The sequence below is a fragment of the Vombatus ursinus genome, unplaced genomic scaffold (genome assembly GCF_900497805.2).
Source record: "Vombatus ursinus unplaced genomic scaffold, bare-nosed wombat genome assembly UNPS02009994.1, whole genome shotgun sequence".
Classification (NCBI taxonomy): domain Eukaryota; kingdom Metazoa; phylum Chordata; class Mammalia; order Diprotodontia; family Vombatidae; genus Vombatus; species Vombatus ursinus.
This window is the reverse complement of record NW_020949772.1, coordinates 5,491,198-5,510,378: the sequence shown is the minus strand read 5'-3', so window position 1 is coordinate 5,510,378 and position 19,181 is coordinate 5,491,198. Positions and strand designations below refer to the sequence as shown.

The 19,181-nt window shown below is 47.8% G+C and overlaps 2 protein-coding genes across 6 annotated transcripts in view; one reads left to right on the top strand and one right to left on the bottom strand.

Moving 5' to 3' along the window:
- The window catches only part of DNAH10 (dynein axonemal heavy chain 10), a 165,725-nt gene extending 149,585 nt beyond the window's left edge, over nt 1-16,140 (top strand). Inside the window, exons 65-79 of the mRNA XM_027853515.1 lie at nt 435-708; nt 3,692-3,796; nt 4,128-4,282; nt 4,845-4,999; nt 7,820-8,003; nt 9,158-9,358; nt 10,531-10,740; nt 10,930-11,025; nt 11,934-12,105; nt 12,961-13,092; nt 13,271-13,482; nt 13,580-13,758; nt 13,949-14,118; nt 15,063-15,208; nt 15,697-16,140. Coding sequence (XP_027709316.1) covers nt 435-708; nt 3,692-3,796; nt 4,128-4,282; nt 4,845-4,999; nt 7,820-8,003; nt 9,158-9,358; nt 10,531-10,740; nt 10,930-11,025; nt 11,934-12,105; nt 12,961-13,092; nt 13,271-13,482; nt 13,580-13,758; nt 13,949-14,118; nt 15,063-15,208; nt 15,697-15,843 — 2,538 coding nt within the window. The 3' untranslated portion in view covers nt 15,844-16,140. The remainder of the gene's footprint in view (nt 1-434; nt 709-3,691; nt 3,797-4,127; nt 4,283-4,844; nt 5,000-7,819; nt 8,004-9,157; nt 9,359-10,530; nt 10,741-10,929; nt 11,026-11,933; nt 12,106-12,960; nt 13,093-13,270; nt 13,483-13,579; nt 13,759-13,948; nt 14,119-15,062; nt 15,209-15,696) is intronic.
- A 1,447-nt stretch (nt 16,141-17,587) lies between these two features.
- The window catches only part of CCDC92 (coiled-coil domain containing 92), a 44,598-nt gene continuing 43,004 nt past the window's right edge, over nt 17,588-19,181 (bottom strand). For all 5 annotated transcript variants that reach the window (XM_027853458.1, XM_027853456.1, XM_027853460.1 and 2 more), the window contains one exon: nt 17,588-19,011. In XM_027853458.1, coding sequence (XP_027709259.1) covers nt 18,230-19,011 — 782 coding nt within the window. In that variant the 3' untranslated portion in view covers nt 17,588-18,229. The remainder of the gene's footprint in view (nt 19,012-19,181) is intronic.

The window sequence follows — 19,181 nt, the reverse complement described above, 5'->3', positions numbered from 1 at the left end:
TCCTTGCGCACACGTTGGCCGTGTGCGCGTGGCATCGCTACTCGCCCCACGTGTGCCTTACGCAAGGCTGCTCCTCTGGGGTCACCATTACATGTAGGGGAGAGAGTGACGGGTGTGGAGTCAGGGGGGCCTGGGGGCCAAGGAAGAGGCAGGTAACGTGGGGGAGATGCCGTACTTAGAGCTGTGGCCAGAGACCGAAGCTGCCGACAAACTATGACTTTGCATCCTGGAGCCCTTGTAGCAGGGCAGCCCAGCCCTCTGAGTCTCATTGGCCTGGCAGATTTCTTTCAGTTACTTGTAGGTATCATACTCGTGTCTTGCTTTTCTTTCCCTCCTAATTTTCCAGCCTGTCACAAAATGGCACCTTCACGATTTTACAGATTTCCTTTATGTGAAAACAAACAAACATGTTCTGATGCAGACCTTTCCTTTAGGTATCAGAGAAACTAAAATTGGCTGAAAAGACAGCAGTGGACATTGACCGACTGCGTGACGGCTACCGGCCTGCTGCCAAGAGGGGCGCCATCTTGTTCTTTGTTTTATCAGAAATGGCACTCGTGAACACCATGTATCAGTATTCGTTGTCCGCCTTCTTAGAGGTCTTCACTTTCTCACTTAAGAAATCTTTGCCTGATTCTTATCTTTCAAGGAGGTTAAAAAACATTATGGACACTCTAACTTTCAACATCTACAACTACGGCTGCACAGGTGGGCATGCCTCTCTAGACAGATGAATACGTGTCCTTAGTTTTGTGGGCATTGCACTCAGTAGTAATTACTGAATTTAAGGGGGTTAGGTCAGTCACACAAGTTGTGGTAATTTAAGTATAATACGTGCAGTCCCTGCCTTTAGGGAAACCTGTCTATGAAAATTTGTGTTTACAGAGATTGTGGTTGATAATTCAGGTTATAAGAAGAAAGGTTTGTTAAAATGTCAGAATGACAGAATCTCCGATTTGGAAGGGACCTCAGAGATCACGTAGTCCATCCTTTACCTGAATAAGAATATCCACACAACGTATTCATCTAGTGTCTACAGGGAGAAGAACCTGCTTCTTTCTGAGGCAGAGAATCGTAATTTTATAAAGCTCTAATTGTTAGCCAACTGGTTTGTATTTCAAGCAAAAATCTCTTACTTCTCTGTCTGTCTGTCTGTCTCTGTCTCTGTCTGTCTTTCTCTGTCTCTGTTGGTCTCTGTTTTTCTCCTCTCTCTGTATTTCTCTATGTCTCTCTGTCTCTCTTCTGTCTGTCTTTTTCTCCTCTCTCTCTCTCCTCTCTCTCCTGTCTCCTCTCCTCTCTCTTTCTCTCTCTTCTTTCTCTCCTCTGTCTTTCCTCTTTCTTCTCTCTCCTATCTCTTTTTCTCTCTTCTTTCTCTCCTCTCTCTTTCCTCTTTCTCTTCTCTCTCCTCTCTTTTCTCTCTCCTCTCCTCTCTCTTTCCTCTTTCTCTTCTCTCTCCTCTCTCTTCTCTCTCCTCTCCTCTCTCTTTCTCTCTTCTTTCTCTCCTCTCTCTTTCCTCTCTCTCTCTTCTCTCTCCTCTCCTCTCTCTTTCTCTCTCTTCTTTCCTTGCCCTCTTTTCTCTCTCCCCTCCTCTCTCTTTCCCTCTCTTCTTTCTCTCCTCTCTCTCTGTCCTTGAAGACAGCTAGGATAATAATCAATTTTTCTGTAGTGCTACTATAGTGTAAGTTAACAAAATATTTTCCTCGCATCAATCCTATGAAGGAAGTGGTACAGATATTATCACCACCATTTTACAGTTGAGGAAACTGAGGCTTAGATGTGAAGATTTCCCCAGGGTTAGAGCTGTGCTTTGAACCCATGTCTCATGACTTAAGTCCAACGTTCTTGACTATACCGTTTTTCCTTTCCTTTTATACAATGGTATCTTGGTATAGCATATCCAGGTCTGTCACTATCTTGGTCACCCTCCTCTGGATATACACCAGCATCCCTCTCTTATTCTAGTTCTAGTCACTTTCTTTGTTCTGGACATGTCCTCTCATAATGCAATGAAGATTGTATTTTTTTTTTTTTTTGGTTGTCACATTTCACTGTTGCTTTATGTAACACTTACGGTCCCCAGTACTTTTTTTTTGCCTTTTGGTGAGGCAATGGTGGGGGTAAGTGAGTTGCCCAGAGTCACACAGCTAGTAAGTGTCAAGTGTCTGAGGTCTGATTTGAACTCTGTTCCTCCTGACTCCAAGGCCAGAGCTCTACCAATGGGCCACCTAGCTGCCCCTTGTCCCCAGTACTTTTTCACAAGAACTGTTATCTAGTCATACTTTTCCTTATTCTGTATTTGTGCAATTGATTTCTTGAATCCAAATATGGGACTTTACATTTATTCTATTAAATTCCATTTCACTAGACATTCTTTTCTTTTTAAAAATTTTGATAGCTTTTGTTTTTACCTGACTTTCATTTCCCAAAATATCCTTCCTTCCACCCCTGCCCAGAATGCTATACCCTAGCAGTGGTTCTTAAACTGTGGTGTCATGACCCACAGTCACGACCCACAGTTTAAGAAGTACTGAAGGGGTCAGGAGTGGAAAAAGTTTAAGAAGCCCTGCCCTATAGGAAAGAGTAAAAAGGGGAGGGGGGGGAAAGTAATTTAGCAAAACTAAACAATACCTCAACAAAATCTGACAGCATATACAGTATTCCAAACCTCTGGTCTCCCACCTCTGCAAAGAAGGGACGTGCATTTTCATATCCTTTCTCTTCTTCAGGATCAAATTTATTCATTATAATTATATAGCATTCAGTTCTGATTTTCTTTGTTGTTTCAGCCCATTTTTTTCTATCTGAATTTTGCCATTCAGTGTGTTAGTCATCCTTCTCAGCTTCATGTTATCTGCTCATTTGATAAGAATACCATTTATACCTTCATTCAAGTCACTTATAAAAAGGTTTAGCAGCCCAGGGCCAAGGATAGATCCCTGGAACATTCCCCTCCAAAATGCCCTTCAAAATGATAGCAATCTCTTAAGTGGTGTTCTGTCATTTCAATCTGTTCCAAATCCTCCTAACTCTTCTATCATTTTAACCTGCATCTTTTTGTTTTATCTACAAACACGAGATATTTCTATCCCCAATCTAGAAACTTGATCAAAAAAGGAAGTGAGGTTTAACTAAAGTTACTTTTTTTCTTTAAAAATTTTTATTTTTTAATTAACAAACATTTATCTTTCCCTCTCCTTCTCCCACTCCCCATTCAATTTAAAATAGCCTTAGATGACTGTACTAAGCACTGGCTATATGTATCAAGGCAAAAGAACCCTCAAATAACAACAGCAACTAACAACCACGGTCCCCTTCCTTCAAGGAGCTCCTGTCCTGATGGGGTGGGGGGTACCATGTAATTAACTAGGTCCATGCCAGCCACATACAGAATGGGTGGAAAGTAATCTGAAGGGGAAGGCACTATCAGCTAGAGGGACCAGAAAGGGCCTCCTGCTGAAGATGGGAATGAGAGTTGAGTCTTGTAAGAAGCCAGGGGAGCCTGGAAGAGGAGGGGAGGAGTGAGGAGTGTCCCTGGCCTGAGCCAGGAGGTGTGGTGTGCCCTGTTGGAAGGGTGGGCAGGCCAGGATAGCTGGGCAGCAGAGGGGGTGGAGGGGCCCTTTTGTGAGGGGCTGACCAACTGACTGGATTGGAGTGGACGCTTCCTCAGTCTTCCCTGGTGTTTTCATCACAGGGTTATTTGAAAGACACAAGCTGCTCTTTTCTTTTAATATGACCATCAAGATAGAGCAAGCGGATGGCAGAGTCCCTCAGGACGAGCTGGATTTCTTTTTGAAAGGTAATGAAACGAGTTTGCACAATTTCACATTTCTCCCCCAACTTTCCTAATCTGTATTGAAGACGTTAAAAAAGTCTACTGAAAACCCAAATCGAATTGGATTAGATTTACAACTTGGCTTCTCCCTTTGTAGCTGTGCTGATTTTGCAGTGAGCCGTCACGTCTGGGTTTGACGGATTGGACTCATTTAAGGGAAATGGTGACCATTCTCTTTTGATTCCTGTATCCCTTTGCCCACATACGAGAGAAAGGGGAGTGCTCCGGATTGTGTGTCTTCTTGGTGTCCACCGGCAGGCCATAAGGGTTCCTTGTCTTCCCTTGCTGTGAACAGGAAACATTTCCCTGGAGAAGAACAAGCGAAAAAAGCCTTGCACTTGGCTGGCTGATCAGGGCTGGGAAGACATTATGCTTTTATCTGAGCTATTTCCAGACACCTTTGGGAGACTTCCTGACGATGTAGAGAAGCAGAGTCACATCTGGAAGGAGGTGAGCGACGTGACTGTGTCTGCACACGCTTGCATCTTCTCCTAATTGCCTTCCAATCCCCAAACTATAACTTTGGTTGAAGCCGGCGATTCTTAACCTGGGGTCCACTGACTTTATTTAAAAAAAAAAAAAAGTTTTTTTTGCTAACTGCATTTCAATATCATTTGTTTCCTAACTGATAGGCTGTAATTCTGGCTGTTTTATTTTATGCATTTAAAAATATGATTCTGAGGTCTGTAGGTTGCCCCAGACTAAATGCCAAAGGGGGGTCCATGACACAAGAAAAGTTAAGAATCTAAACTTTAAAGGTTAAGGCCTTTCTAGACCAGAATACTTTTTTGGGTTGGTAAGTAACGGACTGTATCTCTGCATTTCATCCCCATTCCCCTCTTGATACCTCTTTATAAGCTGGAAATCCACAAGCATCACTAAATTAAGTTGTCCTTGTTGAGCTAGACTTTAAGCTGGTTGGCTGGAGATGAGATGGAAAGCAGAGACTGTCCCGTAACAGCTGGGCCCATATCTTTTCTGATCTGATCAACTCTGCCATCTTTTGTCCCAGTGGTATGACCTGGATTCACTGGAACAGTTTCCATTCCCCCTGGGCTATGACAGCCGTGTGACTGATTTTGAGAAGCTGCTTCTTCTGCGATGTTTCCGAGTGGACCGGGTATATCGGGCAGTTACTGATTATGTGACTGTGACCATGGGGGAAAAGTAAGTAAGAGGTTTTTGCTTAGCCCTGTCTGTGGCCTTCGTCATCTTCCCTGCGACTTTCAGGAAGAGTTTTGTAATGACGGAGAAAGCTTTGGGATCTCTGCGCTCACCGCAAAGAAGATGTGTATATCAATATGCACTGTCCACCTCAGTAAAAACATGCTAAGAGTGTCAGGAAGCTACATTTGAATTAGTCATCAAATGAGACAGATGAGGTACCTGCTCTAAAAGCCTATGAAAATTCATAACAGCTAGAGAGCTAACTGGTGTCATAGTTAGGGAGGCAGATTCTAATCCTGCCTCTGACACAATCTGGCCATGGGATCCTGGGCAAATCCCTTCATCTCTCAGGACCCCCAACCCATTATTTAAGAGTTGGAATAGGGGCAGCTAAGTGGTGCAGTGGATAGAGCACCGGCCCTGGAGTCAGGAGGACCTGAGTTCAAATCCGGCCTCAGACACTTGACACTTACTAGCTGTGTGACCCTGGGCAAGTCACTTAACCCCACTGCCTAGCCAAAAAAAAAAAAAGAAAAGAGTTGGAATAGACATCAGATACCATCTAGTGTCTGACCCGTACTTATATTAGGAATCCTCATCACATCCCTGAAAAATGGTTGTTTGAAGGTCTCCACCTCTAGCCTCAACTAGTCTGACAGTAATTCCTTCATTGGTCTCCCTCCATTTTCTAACTTCCTAACCCATCCTCCTCACAGCTGCACAAGTGATGATCCTAACTTAATCAATCAGTCAGTCCATCCACAAGTATTCATTAGGCATTGCCTATGTGCCAGGCACTGTGCTGATGACTGGGGGTAGAGAGACAAAAGGGACAGCCTCTACCCTGCAGGAGGTTACAATCTGTTGGGCAAAACAACATGTAGACAAGGTGTGCGAAATGAATACAAGGTAGTCTTGAGAGGGAGGACTCTAAGCACTTGGGATATAAAAAGAGGCAAAGGGCAGTTCCTGCCCTCAAGAAGATTCCAGTCTAATGGGGGAGACAGTAAGCAAACAAATATGTACAAACAAGCTATGGACGGGATAAATAATTAGAGAAGTAAAATAGGAAATAATGAAGAGAGGGATGGTGCTAGAATTAAGAGAGGTTGGGAAAAGCTCCCTGTAGAAAATGGGATTTGAAGGAAGCCCAGAAGGTCAATAGGAAGAGTTGAAGGGAGAGTGTGTTGCAGGCCTGGGGAAGACCTTGAGAAAACCCTTGGATTGTTCAAGGAATGGCCAGGAGGCCACAGAATATGTGTCAGGGAGTAAGGTGTAAGAAGACTGGAAAGGTAGGGAGGGGCAGGTTATGAAGGGCCTTGAACAACAAACGGCATTTTGTCTTTGATCCTAGAGGTAAGAGGGAGCCACTGGAGTTTATTGAGGAGGGGGGTGACACGGTCAAACCTGTGCTCTAGGAAAGTCACTTCAGCGGCTGAATGGAGGATGGATTGGAGTGGAGAGAGATCTGAGGCAGAAAGACCCACCAGCTGCTATTGTGATAGTCCAGGTGTGAGGAGGGTTTGCTCTAGGGTGGGAACAATGGCAGAGGAGAGAAGGGGGCGTATTTGAGAGATGTCGCAAAAGTGAAATCCACAGGCCTGACAATAGCTTGGATTTTGGGGGGGGAGCGGTGAGAGATGGTGCAGAATTCAGGATGACTCTGAGCCTGAGGGACTAGGAGGATGATGGAGCCTTTGTAGTAATAGGGAAGGTAGAGGGTTTAGGGAGAAAGCTAATGAGTTCTGTTAGGACATGTTGAGTTTACAATGTCTACTGGACTTCCAGTTCAGGATGTCTGAAAGGCAGTTGGAGATGTGAGACTGGGGGTCAGCAGAGAGGTTGGGGCAGGAGAGGTAGGTTTGAGAATCTTCAGCATGGAGGTGGTAATTACATCCACGAAAACTGATGAGAATAATGGCTAGTGTTAAAAGGAGGAAGTCGTAAATAAAAAGGCCAGAGTCAGATCATGAAGGGCTTTAAATGCCAAACAGAAGACTTTGTGTTTCATCCTAGAGGCAATAGAGAGCCCCTGAAACTTCTCAAGCAAGATAGCAATGTGTCCCTGTGCTTTTAGGCATGTGACTTTGGAAGCTTTGTGGAGGATGGGCTGGAGCGGGGAGAGGTGAGAGGTCAGGTAGAAAGTTGGTGGATGCTTGTTTCACCAGGGTCCATTGCAACCCCTACATGACTTCATGGATAGTTTTTAAGAATTTCTGGGGGCTATCCTTTTAGCTGTACTGGGCCTTGGATCACAGAGATATTATCGGTCACTTGGGGAACACACAAAGTCTTTCCAGCTTGGTAGCACCTGCTGGTGCTTGTGTCCCCCAAGCAGAGCGTCCAATGACCCAGGTCATGTCCTACCATGATGGGCATGACAGGAGGATTTTTTTTTAAAATTTTTTCTTTCAGGGGAGGATTTTGTTAAAGGTTTTCCATGCACATGCTAGTCTATGCACATCCCATACAAAGGGATAGTGGTGTTCTTTGTGATGATGGACCCCCAGATTTGTGATTGAATTCTCAGTCATCTGGATTGTCTGGTTTCCTTCATGTCTTCCTTCATGTTTACATTTTTTTTCTTATTGAATTTCTGTCTGCTCGACAGATCATGGGCAGTGTTGACTAGACTTTGAATTTGGAGATCTCTACCCTCCTTTCCCAGCTGTAGTTGATGAATGTCAAGAAAGCCATTGACATTGAATTCATGTTCCCAACTTCAAGGATCATCCGCTAATTAAATTTCCTCCCTAAAGAGAGGAGAATAATTCTATGAGCAAGTGAAGAAACCTTATCTGCACTCTTTCTCCTGCCTAGGTATGTTCAACCCCCAATGATCAGCTTTGAAGCCATTTTTGAACAGAGCACTCCAAATTCACCCATTGTTTTCATTCTGAGTCCTGGCTCAGACCCTGCCAGTGATCTGATGAAATTAGCTGATAGATGTGGCTTTGGAGGAAATCGTCTCAAATTCCTTGCAATGGGTCAAGGCCAAGAGAAGGTAATTTGTTCTGGTGAAGTTCAGTTCCTAAAGTCTCTGTGTGTGTGTGTGTGTGTGTGTGTGTGTGTGTGTGTGTGTGTCTGTCTGTCTGTCTGTCTGTGTCTGTTTGTATGTCTTTGCAGGGGTGGTCTTGCTATCTGGGAAGTTGAGGTAGCTTTTGTATGTTGGTATTTACCTTCATTAACCCAAGGACAGTTTTCCCTACAGATCCTTTCCTGAAAATGAGTTGCATTTCTGTCTTTATGGAATAGTAACTAATTCGGAATTTCATATGAGCATCCTTTTATTACACAGATTCAGATATATTGAGGGCCGAATTATGACCAAGGAAACATAAGCCCATGAAGGCTTTTGGCACAATGTGATCAGCCAATGCGGTCCTCTCAAGCCACTGTGATAAAGGAGAGACCATTGCTTTGGGAAATTTGATTTTTTTTTTAATGTTGAGGAAGAGATTATGATGAACAGAACATGTATTCCATGTTTCCTGAAACAGAGTGTAGGGTCTGCACCTTCAGCATGGTCACCACAGAGCAGAGTTGCTACACTTGTGATATTCTAAATAGTGTGCAGTTGTCTAAAATCCACCTGGGTTTGCCTGGGTGTAGCTGTGTGCCTGCCCCGTGAGCAGCTGCCAGCTGCTGACTCCCTGCTGTTCCATGTAGAAAAGTCAACCCTCTGCACGATATGCTGAGGTTGGAATGAGTCCCTGGGACAAGTAGTGTCTGGACTTCTGCTGGGGCAAGGCCTGGGTCCGATAGGTTGAAGGGAGAGTATTGGGTTTTGGTTCAGACCCATGATTTTAGTGCTGTAAGGAGCTTCTGGTGTGGAAGCACCATCCACCACCCCGGAGCAGGGACTCCTCCATAATGAATAGTCTTAGGGAGCTGGGGTTGGGGGATGGAGAGGTTTGGTGATTCACCTTGGGTTATACCACTAGAATAAGACAGGGTAGGACCTGAATCCCGGGGCCGGGCTGCCTCTCCCACAATGCTTACGGAGTTGTGGTTTTCAAACCTTGCCTCTGACCCGTACTAGCTGTGTGGCTAAGTCACGTTGCCATCTCCCTAGGCCACTCTTCCGTGAAAGGACGGGGCTGGGCTTCTTCTGCTCGGAGGCACCAGCTCATGACTTTTCTGCTGTGATTGGCACAGGTGGCATTGCATCTGCTGGGGACCGCTGTGGCCCGGGGTCAGTGGCTGATGCTGCAGAACTGCCACCTCCTTGTCAAATGGCTTAAGGACCTGGAGAAGTCTCTGGAGAGAATCACAAGGCCCCACCCAGACTTCCGCCTGTGGCTCACCACTGACCCCACTAAAGGCTTTCCCATCGGAATCCTGCAGAAGTCCTTAAAGGTACGGGACTGGGAGACACAGACTCGGCCGTGAGTCTTTCTATCCATCCGTCCTTATTACCGGATGCCCAGCAACTGTCTGGGAGGGGACCATCTGGAGAGATGGCTCAGCAGGGAGAATGGAGACCATCCCCTTCTGCCTTCCTGCTCTGCCATCTTCAGTCGTTGTTGAAGGAGGGTCTTGGCTTGGGAGGGGCAGAGGGATGGCACAAGAGAGAGGTTTGAATTCTGAATCTTTCTGCTGGCTCAGGCTGTGACTTTAGGGAAGTTACTCTTCCTCTCCAGATGTTATGGGCTATGTGTGACCCTGGGCAAGTAACTTAACCCTGATTACCTCACCAAAAAGCAAAAAAAAAAAAAAAAAAAAAGGAAGGGGCTGGAGGAAATCATATCAAGGAATCTTTTTTAGCTTTTTGAATGCATGGGACATGGCTGGCACCTTGGGAGAAAAGTCTTTTTGAATGATCAAATATTGTTAGTGGGAGGAAACCATCTTACTGCACGTGGACATAGAGATGAGCAATTGTGTCTCTACCCGCTATTGTGAAAGTGCAGGCACACATGGGGTGTCTGTGGAGTAGTGGGGGCCAACCCGAGGAGTATGTATGTACCTGAGGTCGGGTGGGGACCTGTGCTCTGGTCCCTTGATAATGGACATGCACAACTGGCCTTCGTGTGTCCTTTAGAAGAGGCCAGAGCACAGACCATGCCTTCTACCTGCCCAGGGACCTGCCCATGGTCCAAGAGTGGGCCCAGAGACGGCCGCAATACCCAGACTCTATTCTTACCAGAGGCTTCTCCACCTCACCCCCACTCCCATCAGCTCAGAATAGTCGACCCACATTGTTCAATCGATTATCACAGGCATTATTTTAGAAGTGGTTTTTTTTTTTTATAATGCATCCCCCAGCCCCACTACAGGGCTGGTGTGGAGAAGATTTTAATCCCCTCCACATGATAGGCCAAGAACCCACCAATGAGAGATGTTCAGGGGCTTCTTCAGGGGCCACATCGAAACCTAGATCTTGTACCACTGAGAGCACCATGTGCATCCTTGGCTGGGGGACCAGGAGCGCGGGAGGAGAAGCAGAACCATACCCCCTTAGCCGCCCACAGTTCCCGTGCACCGTGGAGCCGATACACTCAGTCCGGCTTCTTTCCTCTTCTCTGAAGGTGGTCACCGAGCCACCCAACGGCCTGAAGTTGAACATGAGGGCGACCTACTTCAAGATCTCCCATGAGATGCTGGATCAGTGTCCTCACCCTGCCTACAAGTCCCTGATCTACGTGCTGGCCTTCTTCCATGCAGTCGTGCAGGAGAGAAGAAAGTTTGGCAAGATCGGCTGGAACGTGCCCTATGACTTCAATGAGTCTGATTTCCAGGTTTAAGATGGTGCTGCTGATGCCACCATGCCTCTTTCTCCCCCGGGCGCTTGTTTCAGTACTGCGGCACCTTCAGGATTGAATGGGGGGCGGGGGTCTATTTCCAGGGTCTAAAGAGTAAGAGGCTGGGCGGGTTGTGGGGAAGCAAGGCCTCCCCTGGTCTTTACACACCTCGACTTCCCTCCCTAGGTCTGCATGGAGATCTTGAACACATACTTGACAAAAGCCTTCCAACAAAATGACAACAAAATCCCCTGGGGGAGTCTCAAGTATCTCATTGGAGAGGTAAGCCTGGCCTTCCGCAGGAATGCCTCCAGGGTCAGAGGGTGAAGGGCAAGAAGGGGGCTCTGGTGGGGCCCGATGTTGGATGGCGTCACTCCTGAATGTCTGCCGGGGCCAAAGCAGATGCACGTGTATGAGCAGCAGCCTGGCTTCTCGTCACCCTCTCTCCTTCATCCCGTGGATTCTTGTTTCAAGCAGAGACCCAAATGGGGGCTCCCTGGAATCTCTCCTGTTAAACAGCCTGATAAAGGGGTCTGGAGATGCAGCATAGGTACAGCCCACTGAAAACGCTAGTGAATCAGACTTGATTCTTCTTCATGGCCAGGGTGCCTAAGCATACCACCCAGCCCTTCTCTGCTCCTCTGTGCCACACGGCTGAGGTCATTTGGCATGGATGGACCTTTCAAAGGCTCAGAAGTTCAGGCGTTGTTACATGTATTTGCTTGGATCCAAAATCTGCAAAGGAATTTGTCCCCTCCCCCCCCAACCATTGATAGGTTAATGATCACCACGATCATCATTTAAAAAGTGCTGCTTGCCAGTTTGGGGGTGCTTGGGGTCCTCTCTTGCAGGAAGTCAGAAAACTAAGTTACAAGGTAACTTTGAAAATCATGCCTGTTCTGTACATAGATGGGTGGTCTAGAGGACAGAGAGCTGGCTGCCGGATTGGGAAGACCCCGTCTCAGGTCTCACCTCTGTCCCTTTCTGGCTGTGTGCAGGTCACCCAAGTGAATCACTCAGCTTCTCCATGTTCCCAAGAAATTCTCTGCCTTGCTAAAGAGTGTTTCTTTGTCAGGAGCTCCCTCTGGGAGTGAAATCCCAGGCCTAGTCCCCATCCTGTCCTAGCTGTGACGCCAGTCCAGCCAGTGGTCCCCTGCTGGGCACTTAGGCGGATTCTGCCTTGTGTGTAGGTCATGTATGGAGGCCGGGCTATCGACAGCTTTGACCGGCGCATCCTGACCATCTACATGGACGAGTATCTAGGGGATTTCATCTTTGACACGTTCCAACCGTTCCACTTCTTCCGGAATAAGGAAGTAGATTATAAAATCCCAGAGGGTGAAACCAAGGAGCATTTTGTAGGTGAGACTGCTCAGATACTGTAAAATGTAACTAATTCTGACCCCCCCCCCAAAAAAAAGGTTTTGGTGACGTCCATTTCTGCAGCAATTCCCCTCATCCTTTATCTAGTTGGACTTCTGGAGGGTACGCTTGGATGTCTTGTTTGGTCAGTGACTTCCCTTTTGTAGACCAAACTGGCCATTCTAAGCCCTAGCCCCTGATGTACATTTGGCATTCTCTTGTGATAATGTATAACCCGCCTTCTGTGAGGGGACCATGTTAGCGGTGAGCTGTTCCATCAACTTCCCCAAGAAACAAACCTCTGGAGTGCAGGGGCGTCCTTGTTTAAAAGAACCACACCTTCTGGGTGCAGTGGTGCACACCTGTAGTCCCTGCGACTGGGAAGGCCATGGCTGGTGGAACACAGGAGTTGGGGCTAAAGTTGATGACGTGTCCATGCCAAATCTGGAACCAGTGGGATGAGCTTCTGGGACCACCACGTTGTCTAAGGAGGGGACAAACTGAGCCAGGTGGAAAATGGCGCAGGTCAAAGCTCCTGTAGAGTCACTGGTGGGGTTGGGTTTGTGAATGACTACTATGCTTCTAGCCTGGCTAAGATAGGGAGCCAGGCTCCCCCCCCCCAAAAAAAGTCAATCACTCCTCAAAAGAGACTGATGAAATATTATGTGCAAGGCACTTTGCAAACCTTAAAGTACTACATAAATGAGAGCTATCATTGTTATTATTAATATGACTATTATGGGAATCAGCATTGCTGTCTCTGGGGTCCCTTTCTTGCTCCAAAGGCTTCTGCCCGTAGGGGTCTGCTCATTCCTATGACAGGTCCCAGTTTCTTTTGCTTACGCTCTTTTATAGAAGCAATTGAGTCGCTTCCCCTCGCCAACACACCAGAGGTGTTTGGGCTCCATTCAAACGCTGAGATTGGATACTACACCCAAGCTGCTCGGGCCATGTGGTCTCACCTGTTGGAATTACAGCCACAGACAGGTAGAGTCCTCTCACGGAGGTATTTTGTCCACCTCGGGGTGATATGAATCTTCTCTCCTTCCCTTTCCCCTTTCCCCACTGCACTGATGCTTTCCTGAGAACAGGTGGCATCAGCAGTCTGCCTGGAGGGCGAGGCCCCGATGACTGTTGACCTTGCTCAACAGTATTTCTGTTTCAGGGGAATCTGTCACTGGCATCGGCCGGGAGGATTACATCACCCAGGTTGCCCGGGACATCGAAAACAAAATGCCCAAAGTGTTTGACTTGGACAGTATCCGCAAACACCTGGGACTGGGCATCTCTCCCACGACGGTGGTGCTGCTGCAGGAGCTGGAGCGTTTCAACAAACTGACCATCCGCATGACGAAATCTCTGGCTGAACTCCAGAGGGTGAGTGGGGTGAGGTGGGAGGGAGGCGGGCGAGGTCGGGGCTCGAGGAGTGTTTTCTGAGCTGCCTGTGCTTGGGCTCTGTCCATTCTGCCCGCAGGCCTTGGCTGGGGAAGTCGGCATGAGCAATGAACTGGATGATGTTGCCCGGGCCCTTTTTATTGGTAACATCCCAGGCATCTGGAGGAAACTCGCCCCTGACACCTTGAAGACCCTTGGAAACTGGATGGTGTACTTCCTGCGGAGATTTGCTCAGTACACGACTTGGGTAAGGCGTGGGTGATGGCGTTTCCTCAGCAACAGAAGCAGCAACTTAAGAAGAGCCCTTCCTCTGCCGAAGCCTGCTTGCGCATGCCGCCCGAGGGCTGACCCCTGGGAGGGGCAGAGAAGCGTCTGGGGCTTCATTGTTGTAAGGCGGGAAGAAGGTGACAGGGTCACCCTTTTCTATTTCTTTCCAGATTTTAGATAGTGACCCCAACGTGATGTGGCTGTCAGGGCTACACGTCCCCGAGTCCTATCTCACAGCTCTGGTTCAGGCCACCTGTCGGAAGAATGGCTGGCCCCTGGATCGCTCCACCTTGTTTACCCAAGTGACCAAATTCCAGGATGCAGACGAGGTGACTGAACGAGCAGGACAAGGTATTGTCAACTCCGGGGGTCCATCCCTCTGCAGGCCGCCTCTGTCACCCTCGGCCTCTTCCTGCCTGAACCTCCTGGCTGGGTCTGGCTTCAGTTATCAGTGGTAGGACCAAGTCAGAAGGGGTGAGGGGGCCTGACCTTGCGTCTCTGACCACATTCCCAAGCTAGATGAGCTGTCCAATGTCACCCATTCCTCTTCACCTTGTATATCATCATCATCATCGTCATCATCATCACATAAGGCCTTGATGGTGAAGGCTGCTCCTTTGAGTGGAGTTCTTACAAGTGGAGGGCATCTCCAAACCAATTCAAAGTAAAAGGAGTAATTGAGAAAAGTTGTTAAACATATTAACAGTTGTTACTTTCACGTGAACCTTTCAGAAACATCACCCAGTGAGAAACATGGCTAGTACCTCTAGCATTTTGTAGCTGGAGCTGATGCCAGGGAAGATCTAATCCTGGGTGAGATGGGTCCTGAGACAGATGGGTCAGGCCCCCTGAGCAAGGACACTTCTTTATCTTCCTGGAGGGATGCAGAAAGGCTCAGGTCTAACTGTTGATTTATGTAACATCATGCTATCATGCAGTTGCAATCTGCATTTAATTGTTGATCATTTAGGGCACTGATGACCGCTACGGCATGGTTTCTCAAGGATCTGTGGAGGAAAACTCTGAGGTTCCCCTCCTGCCCCTCAGCCCCTGGGTTCCCAGAAGGGAAGGATTTTTAGTTAATTTACATTATTTAATTTCTTCATATCTGTTGAGTCACTTCCCTGTGGATGTGGATGAGAGACCCAGAGGACAGGCACACGGATATCATTGCAGGGATTATGCACCACAGGGAGATCTTAGCTCTGGGACAGCATATGGTCTGCTTAATCACCAAAGATCGATCATCTGTTACCACGATTTCAGCTCCTCATTTTTTTTCCTGGTATCTACAGGATGCTTTGTGTCGGGGCTGTATCTAGAAGGTGCTGACTGGGACATTGAGAAAGGCTGCCTTATTAAGAGCAAACCCAAAGTCCTGGTGGTGGACCTGCCCGTTCTGAAGATAATCCCCATCGAAGCGCATCGTCTCAAACTACAGGTTAAAGGGAGCAGGCCTGAGTCCTCTTTCTCAGCCCCCTTCCTTCTCATGGATTTTCTACAAGTTCCTTGTTTCTTTTGCTTCTTTAGACTGAAGTTTTAGATAAGAAATGCTTTTTAACAGTCTATCCCTGTAGGATGATCTAGTTGCTTATGGAATTCTTGGTGGGATTGTTGGGTATGGCAAGCTCAAGATGGCAGCTCACCTGCTTGTTTCTGGAATAGCCATAGAGGGAACCCATGGAAATAGGGTCTCATGGAAATTTGATTCTATTGGGCTAGCTTTTGACAAGCCATCCCATGTCATCATCATACCAATGTCAAAGCCTTCCTCTAATAACCTCATCATCCTCTCAATGTGGGATGGACACACTGCAACTCAATTGAATGATCCCTCCTTTAAAACTTAGAGGCACCACATGGGCTATTTCTTATTCCCATAAGATCTTCTCTGAGATCTCACTGTTTTCTCCTCTCTGTGGCCTTTAGAATACTTTCCGGACACCTGTCTACACCACATCCATGAGAAGGAATGCAATGGGAATTGGCTTAGTTTTTGAAGCAGATCTCTTCACCACAAGGCACATTTCACACTGGGTGCTACAAGGAGTGTGCCTCACCTTGAATTCTGATTAGCTCTTGAATGGGAGAAACTGGATTTCCAGTTCTAAGTTTCGATGGTGGCAATGGATATTCTGGGAACTCATGAAGAACCAGAAAACCTGGAATCATTCTCCAGGCATTGAGGCGCACTTGTGTGTATTTTTGCAGTACAGGAGAGATTGTCATTGATGGTTTTGCAATCTGAAAATAAATGTTTAACTTTTCCCAAGAATAATTCACTAACATCAATCAAGGGGAGGTGGTTTCATTTACTTTGTAATTTCTTTCATTATGATTTGCTGTGTTTGGCAAATAAACACAATCAAAGGATTTTTAGCATCTGCTGGAAGTTTTGTTTTTCTTCTCAGAGATCTCTTCTGAGTAGCTAAAGGTGCCCCCCTGATGCCCTCTTGAAACGAATGCTGTTATAATGGGGATCACCAGAGGACTTAAGGGGGTGTTTTAGCCTAAGCCTCAACAATGCCTCCTTTCAAAAAACGTTTCTTTGGACTATAATTATTGGCTCAGCCCAGAACCCAGTTCTGTGCAAAAAGAAGGCTGAAGTGAGACCTTGCTGCCCTTGCAGACTGGGTCAGTGGGAGTCCCCATTCTGCAAAGATCTGTGAAGTCCTAAAGTGTCATAGAATTAGAGCCGAAGAGACTTTAGAGGCATCTAGTCCCACACCCTCATTTACAGAGAAGGAAACTGAGGCCCAGAGACTTGCCAAGGCCACTCAGAGACAGAGCCAAGATTCAGATCTGGGCCCTCAGACTCCAAATCCACTGACACGAAGCAAGCTTTTAGGTGCCTCTCCCTGTTAGGACACCCTGGTGAGCAGTTGTGCTTGTAGCCATATTGCCTTTAGCCTGTTATCTTTTGGGGATGGATAGATGATTTTCTGAGGAGCTAAATTCTGTAGTGGCTTTCATCTCCCTTCCCCCAAATCCTACATTTTGTATTAATCCATAAGCCAGGTGATGCTAGACCCTTCCTACAGCAGAAGGAAGTTCATGTGGGAGCAGCTGCTGCCTATGGGCTGCAAGGCTTCCTGGTGAAGACAGACGTACTTGTCCATCGTGGGTGACGGTGCCTCTAAGTTAGACGTGATCCCTCCCAGGGTAGCTCCCATCAGCTCATGAGCTGGTGCCCACATGGCTTTAATAGGCCAAGCAAGAAGCAAGCCTAGGCTGGAGTGTGCTGGGGGACACTGGGCAGGGCATCAGGGGTTAGTTAGCGCCTCGGGAAAAACTGTGCAGATTTTTACAAGGCATATATTTTTACGAACAGCTCCTGAAACCTAACTGCAGAAATATCTGAATGTTAATATATGACCGAAAGGTTACCTTTTCAGCAAATGAAACCATGCCATAATCACGAAATCTAAGGTTTGGAAAGGACCTCAAGAAGAGGCATTCAATTCCTACCTGAGAATCCCCCGGTTTTCTGTTCTCTGTGGGGGGATGTGTGTGTGTGTGTGTGTGTGTGTGTGTGTGTGTGTTTGGGTGTTTGGCTGAAGGGGGAGGGGAGCTCACCACCTTCCAAGGCAGTCCACGTCTCTTGGACCCCTCTAACCATTTGGAAGTTTTCCTTTCACCAAGCTTCCGTCTCCCACTGCAGCATCCATTTACCCATTGAGCTCAGGGGGGACATGAGAAGAGGCCTTCTGGACAAGAGTCGGCCTGAGGACATACGACCCACTGAATGGACCCACTGCTCCTCCCCCCTCCCTCTTACCCCTCCTCAGGTGGTTAATAAATGACACAAAACAAAACGATAGCAGGTTTAGAAAATAAAGTTTGTTGGGATCTTCAAAACTTGGAATAAAATATAACAAAAAATATGAACATACATTAGGGTCAAGGTGACATGAAGAGTAGTGTCAATCTTATTTAGTTCCTTTTGACATATACATATATCTGCATTGTCGCCAATGCTGCCTGTGAAAGGTTCGTCGTGAAATGACAATGGTCTCCAGGGGCACGTATGTATGAACTATTACATACTGAAGACTCCAAAGGGGGATCATAAGTCAGTTTATACATGTTGTTCCGGCTTCATAATTAGGTATGTCACTATCTGGGTTCATTAACATCGCGTAACAATGCAGACTGCGGCCTGTGCTTTTTTGTTCACATGTGCGCTTTGATTAAATGGCGTTAGAAGCAAGCATTCAGATAGGCGGGTATTTGGCCACAGCATTTGGTAAATACATATTCTGCATTAGGAACGCAATCGGATTTTGGTTTGGGTAGAGGGGCAGGGAGGAGGAGAAGGGGGACGAGAATAATTTGACAGATCTGAAAAAAATCTGGCATGCATGGGGCTTAAAAAAAAGAAAAGCGGTAGACGAATGTTTTCTCCTGGTAGTGATCACAGTGCACAAACAGCAATAGAACAGAGGGTCTGCTCGGTTCTGTCTCAAACAGTTCTATCGGCCCCTGAGTGCTTCCTAACAACTTTGCTTCCGTTAACCTGATCCACCGCCAGCGTCTCCACCTCGGGCTGCGCCTGGGCGGGCGGGACGTGATGGATGCGGTGCGCCACCCCGACGTGCGCCTTGTGCGCCTTGTCTCTGGCGGGGCTGTGCTGCTCCCCCGAGGGGCGCTCCGAGGCGATGGGAGGGATGACCAGAGGCCTTTCTTTGATGAGGTGCACCTCGGCCGCCTCCCGGGCCAGCAGAAACGGGGTGGGGTCCGGCATGGCGTCCACCGGCTCGCGCAGAAGGAGCTTGCGGCTCTCCGAGCCCAGTCTGTAGACCTCCTCGAACTCCGGGTTCAGCGGCGCCGACAGGCTCTTTTTCATGCGGCGCCGCGGGGTCTCGGGGAGCTTCTCCTTGGGGGGCGCGGGCTTGTAGCCGGCGGCGGGGCCGGCCGAGGACGCGGGGCCGGCGGCGCCCGCGTCGGCCGGGCTCATCAGCAGCTTCTTCTTGGTGGCGTGCAGCTGCGACGTGAGGTAGGCGATGGTGCCGGCGCGCTGCTCCAGCTCGCCCGACAGCACGCTCAGCTTGTGGCTCTTCAGCTTCAGCTCCTCCAGGTACTTCTTCTCTCGCTCCTTCACCGTGGTCTCCAGCACCGCGATCAGCGCGTTCTTCTGCTCCAGCTCCTGCAGCAGCGCCTGGTTCTCCGCCTCCTTGGCCTTGAGCTCAGCCTCCAGGTCTTCGCATCTTCGCTTCAGTTCATTGCTTCGGGAACTTCCGTCTCCTGGAATCACAAGCACGGAAAAGGGCGTGAGTCGGGGCCAGGGGCGGGCTCCTCTCCTCTCCTCTCTGTCCGCCCGTGTCCCGTCTCTCTCTGTCTTCCCTCTGTCACTTTCTGCCTCTCTTGCTCTCTCCTGTTTCTGTCTTCCTCTCTCCATCCATCCCTCTATCTCC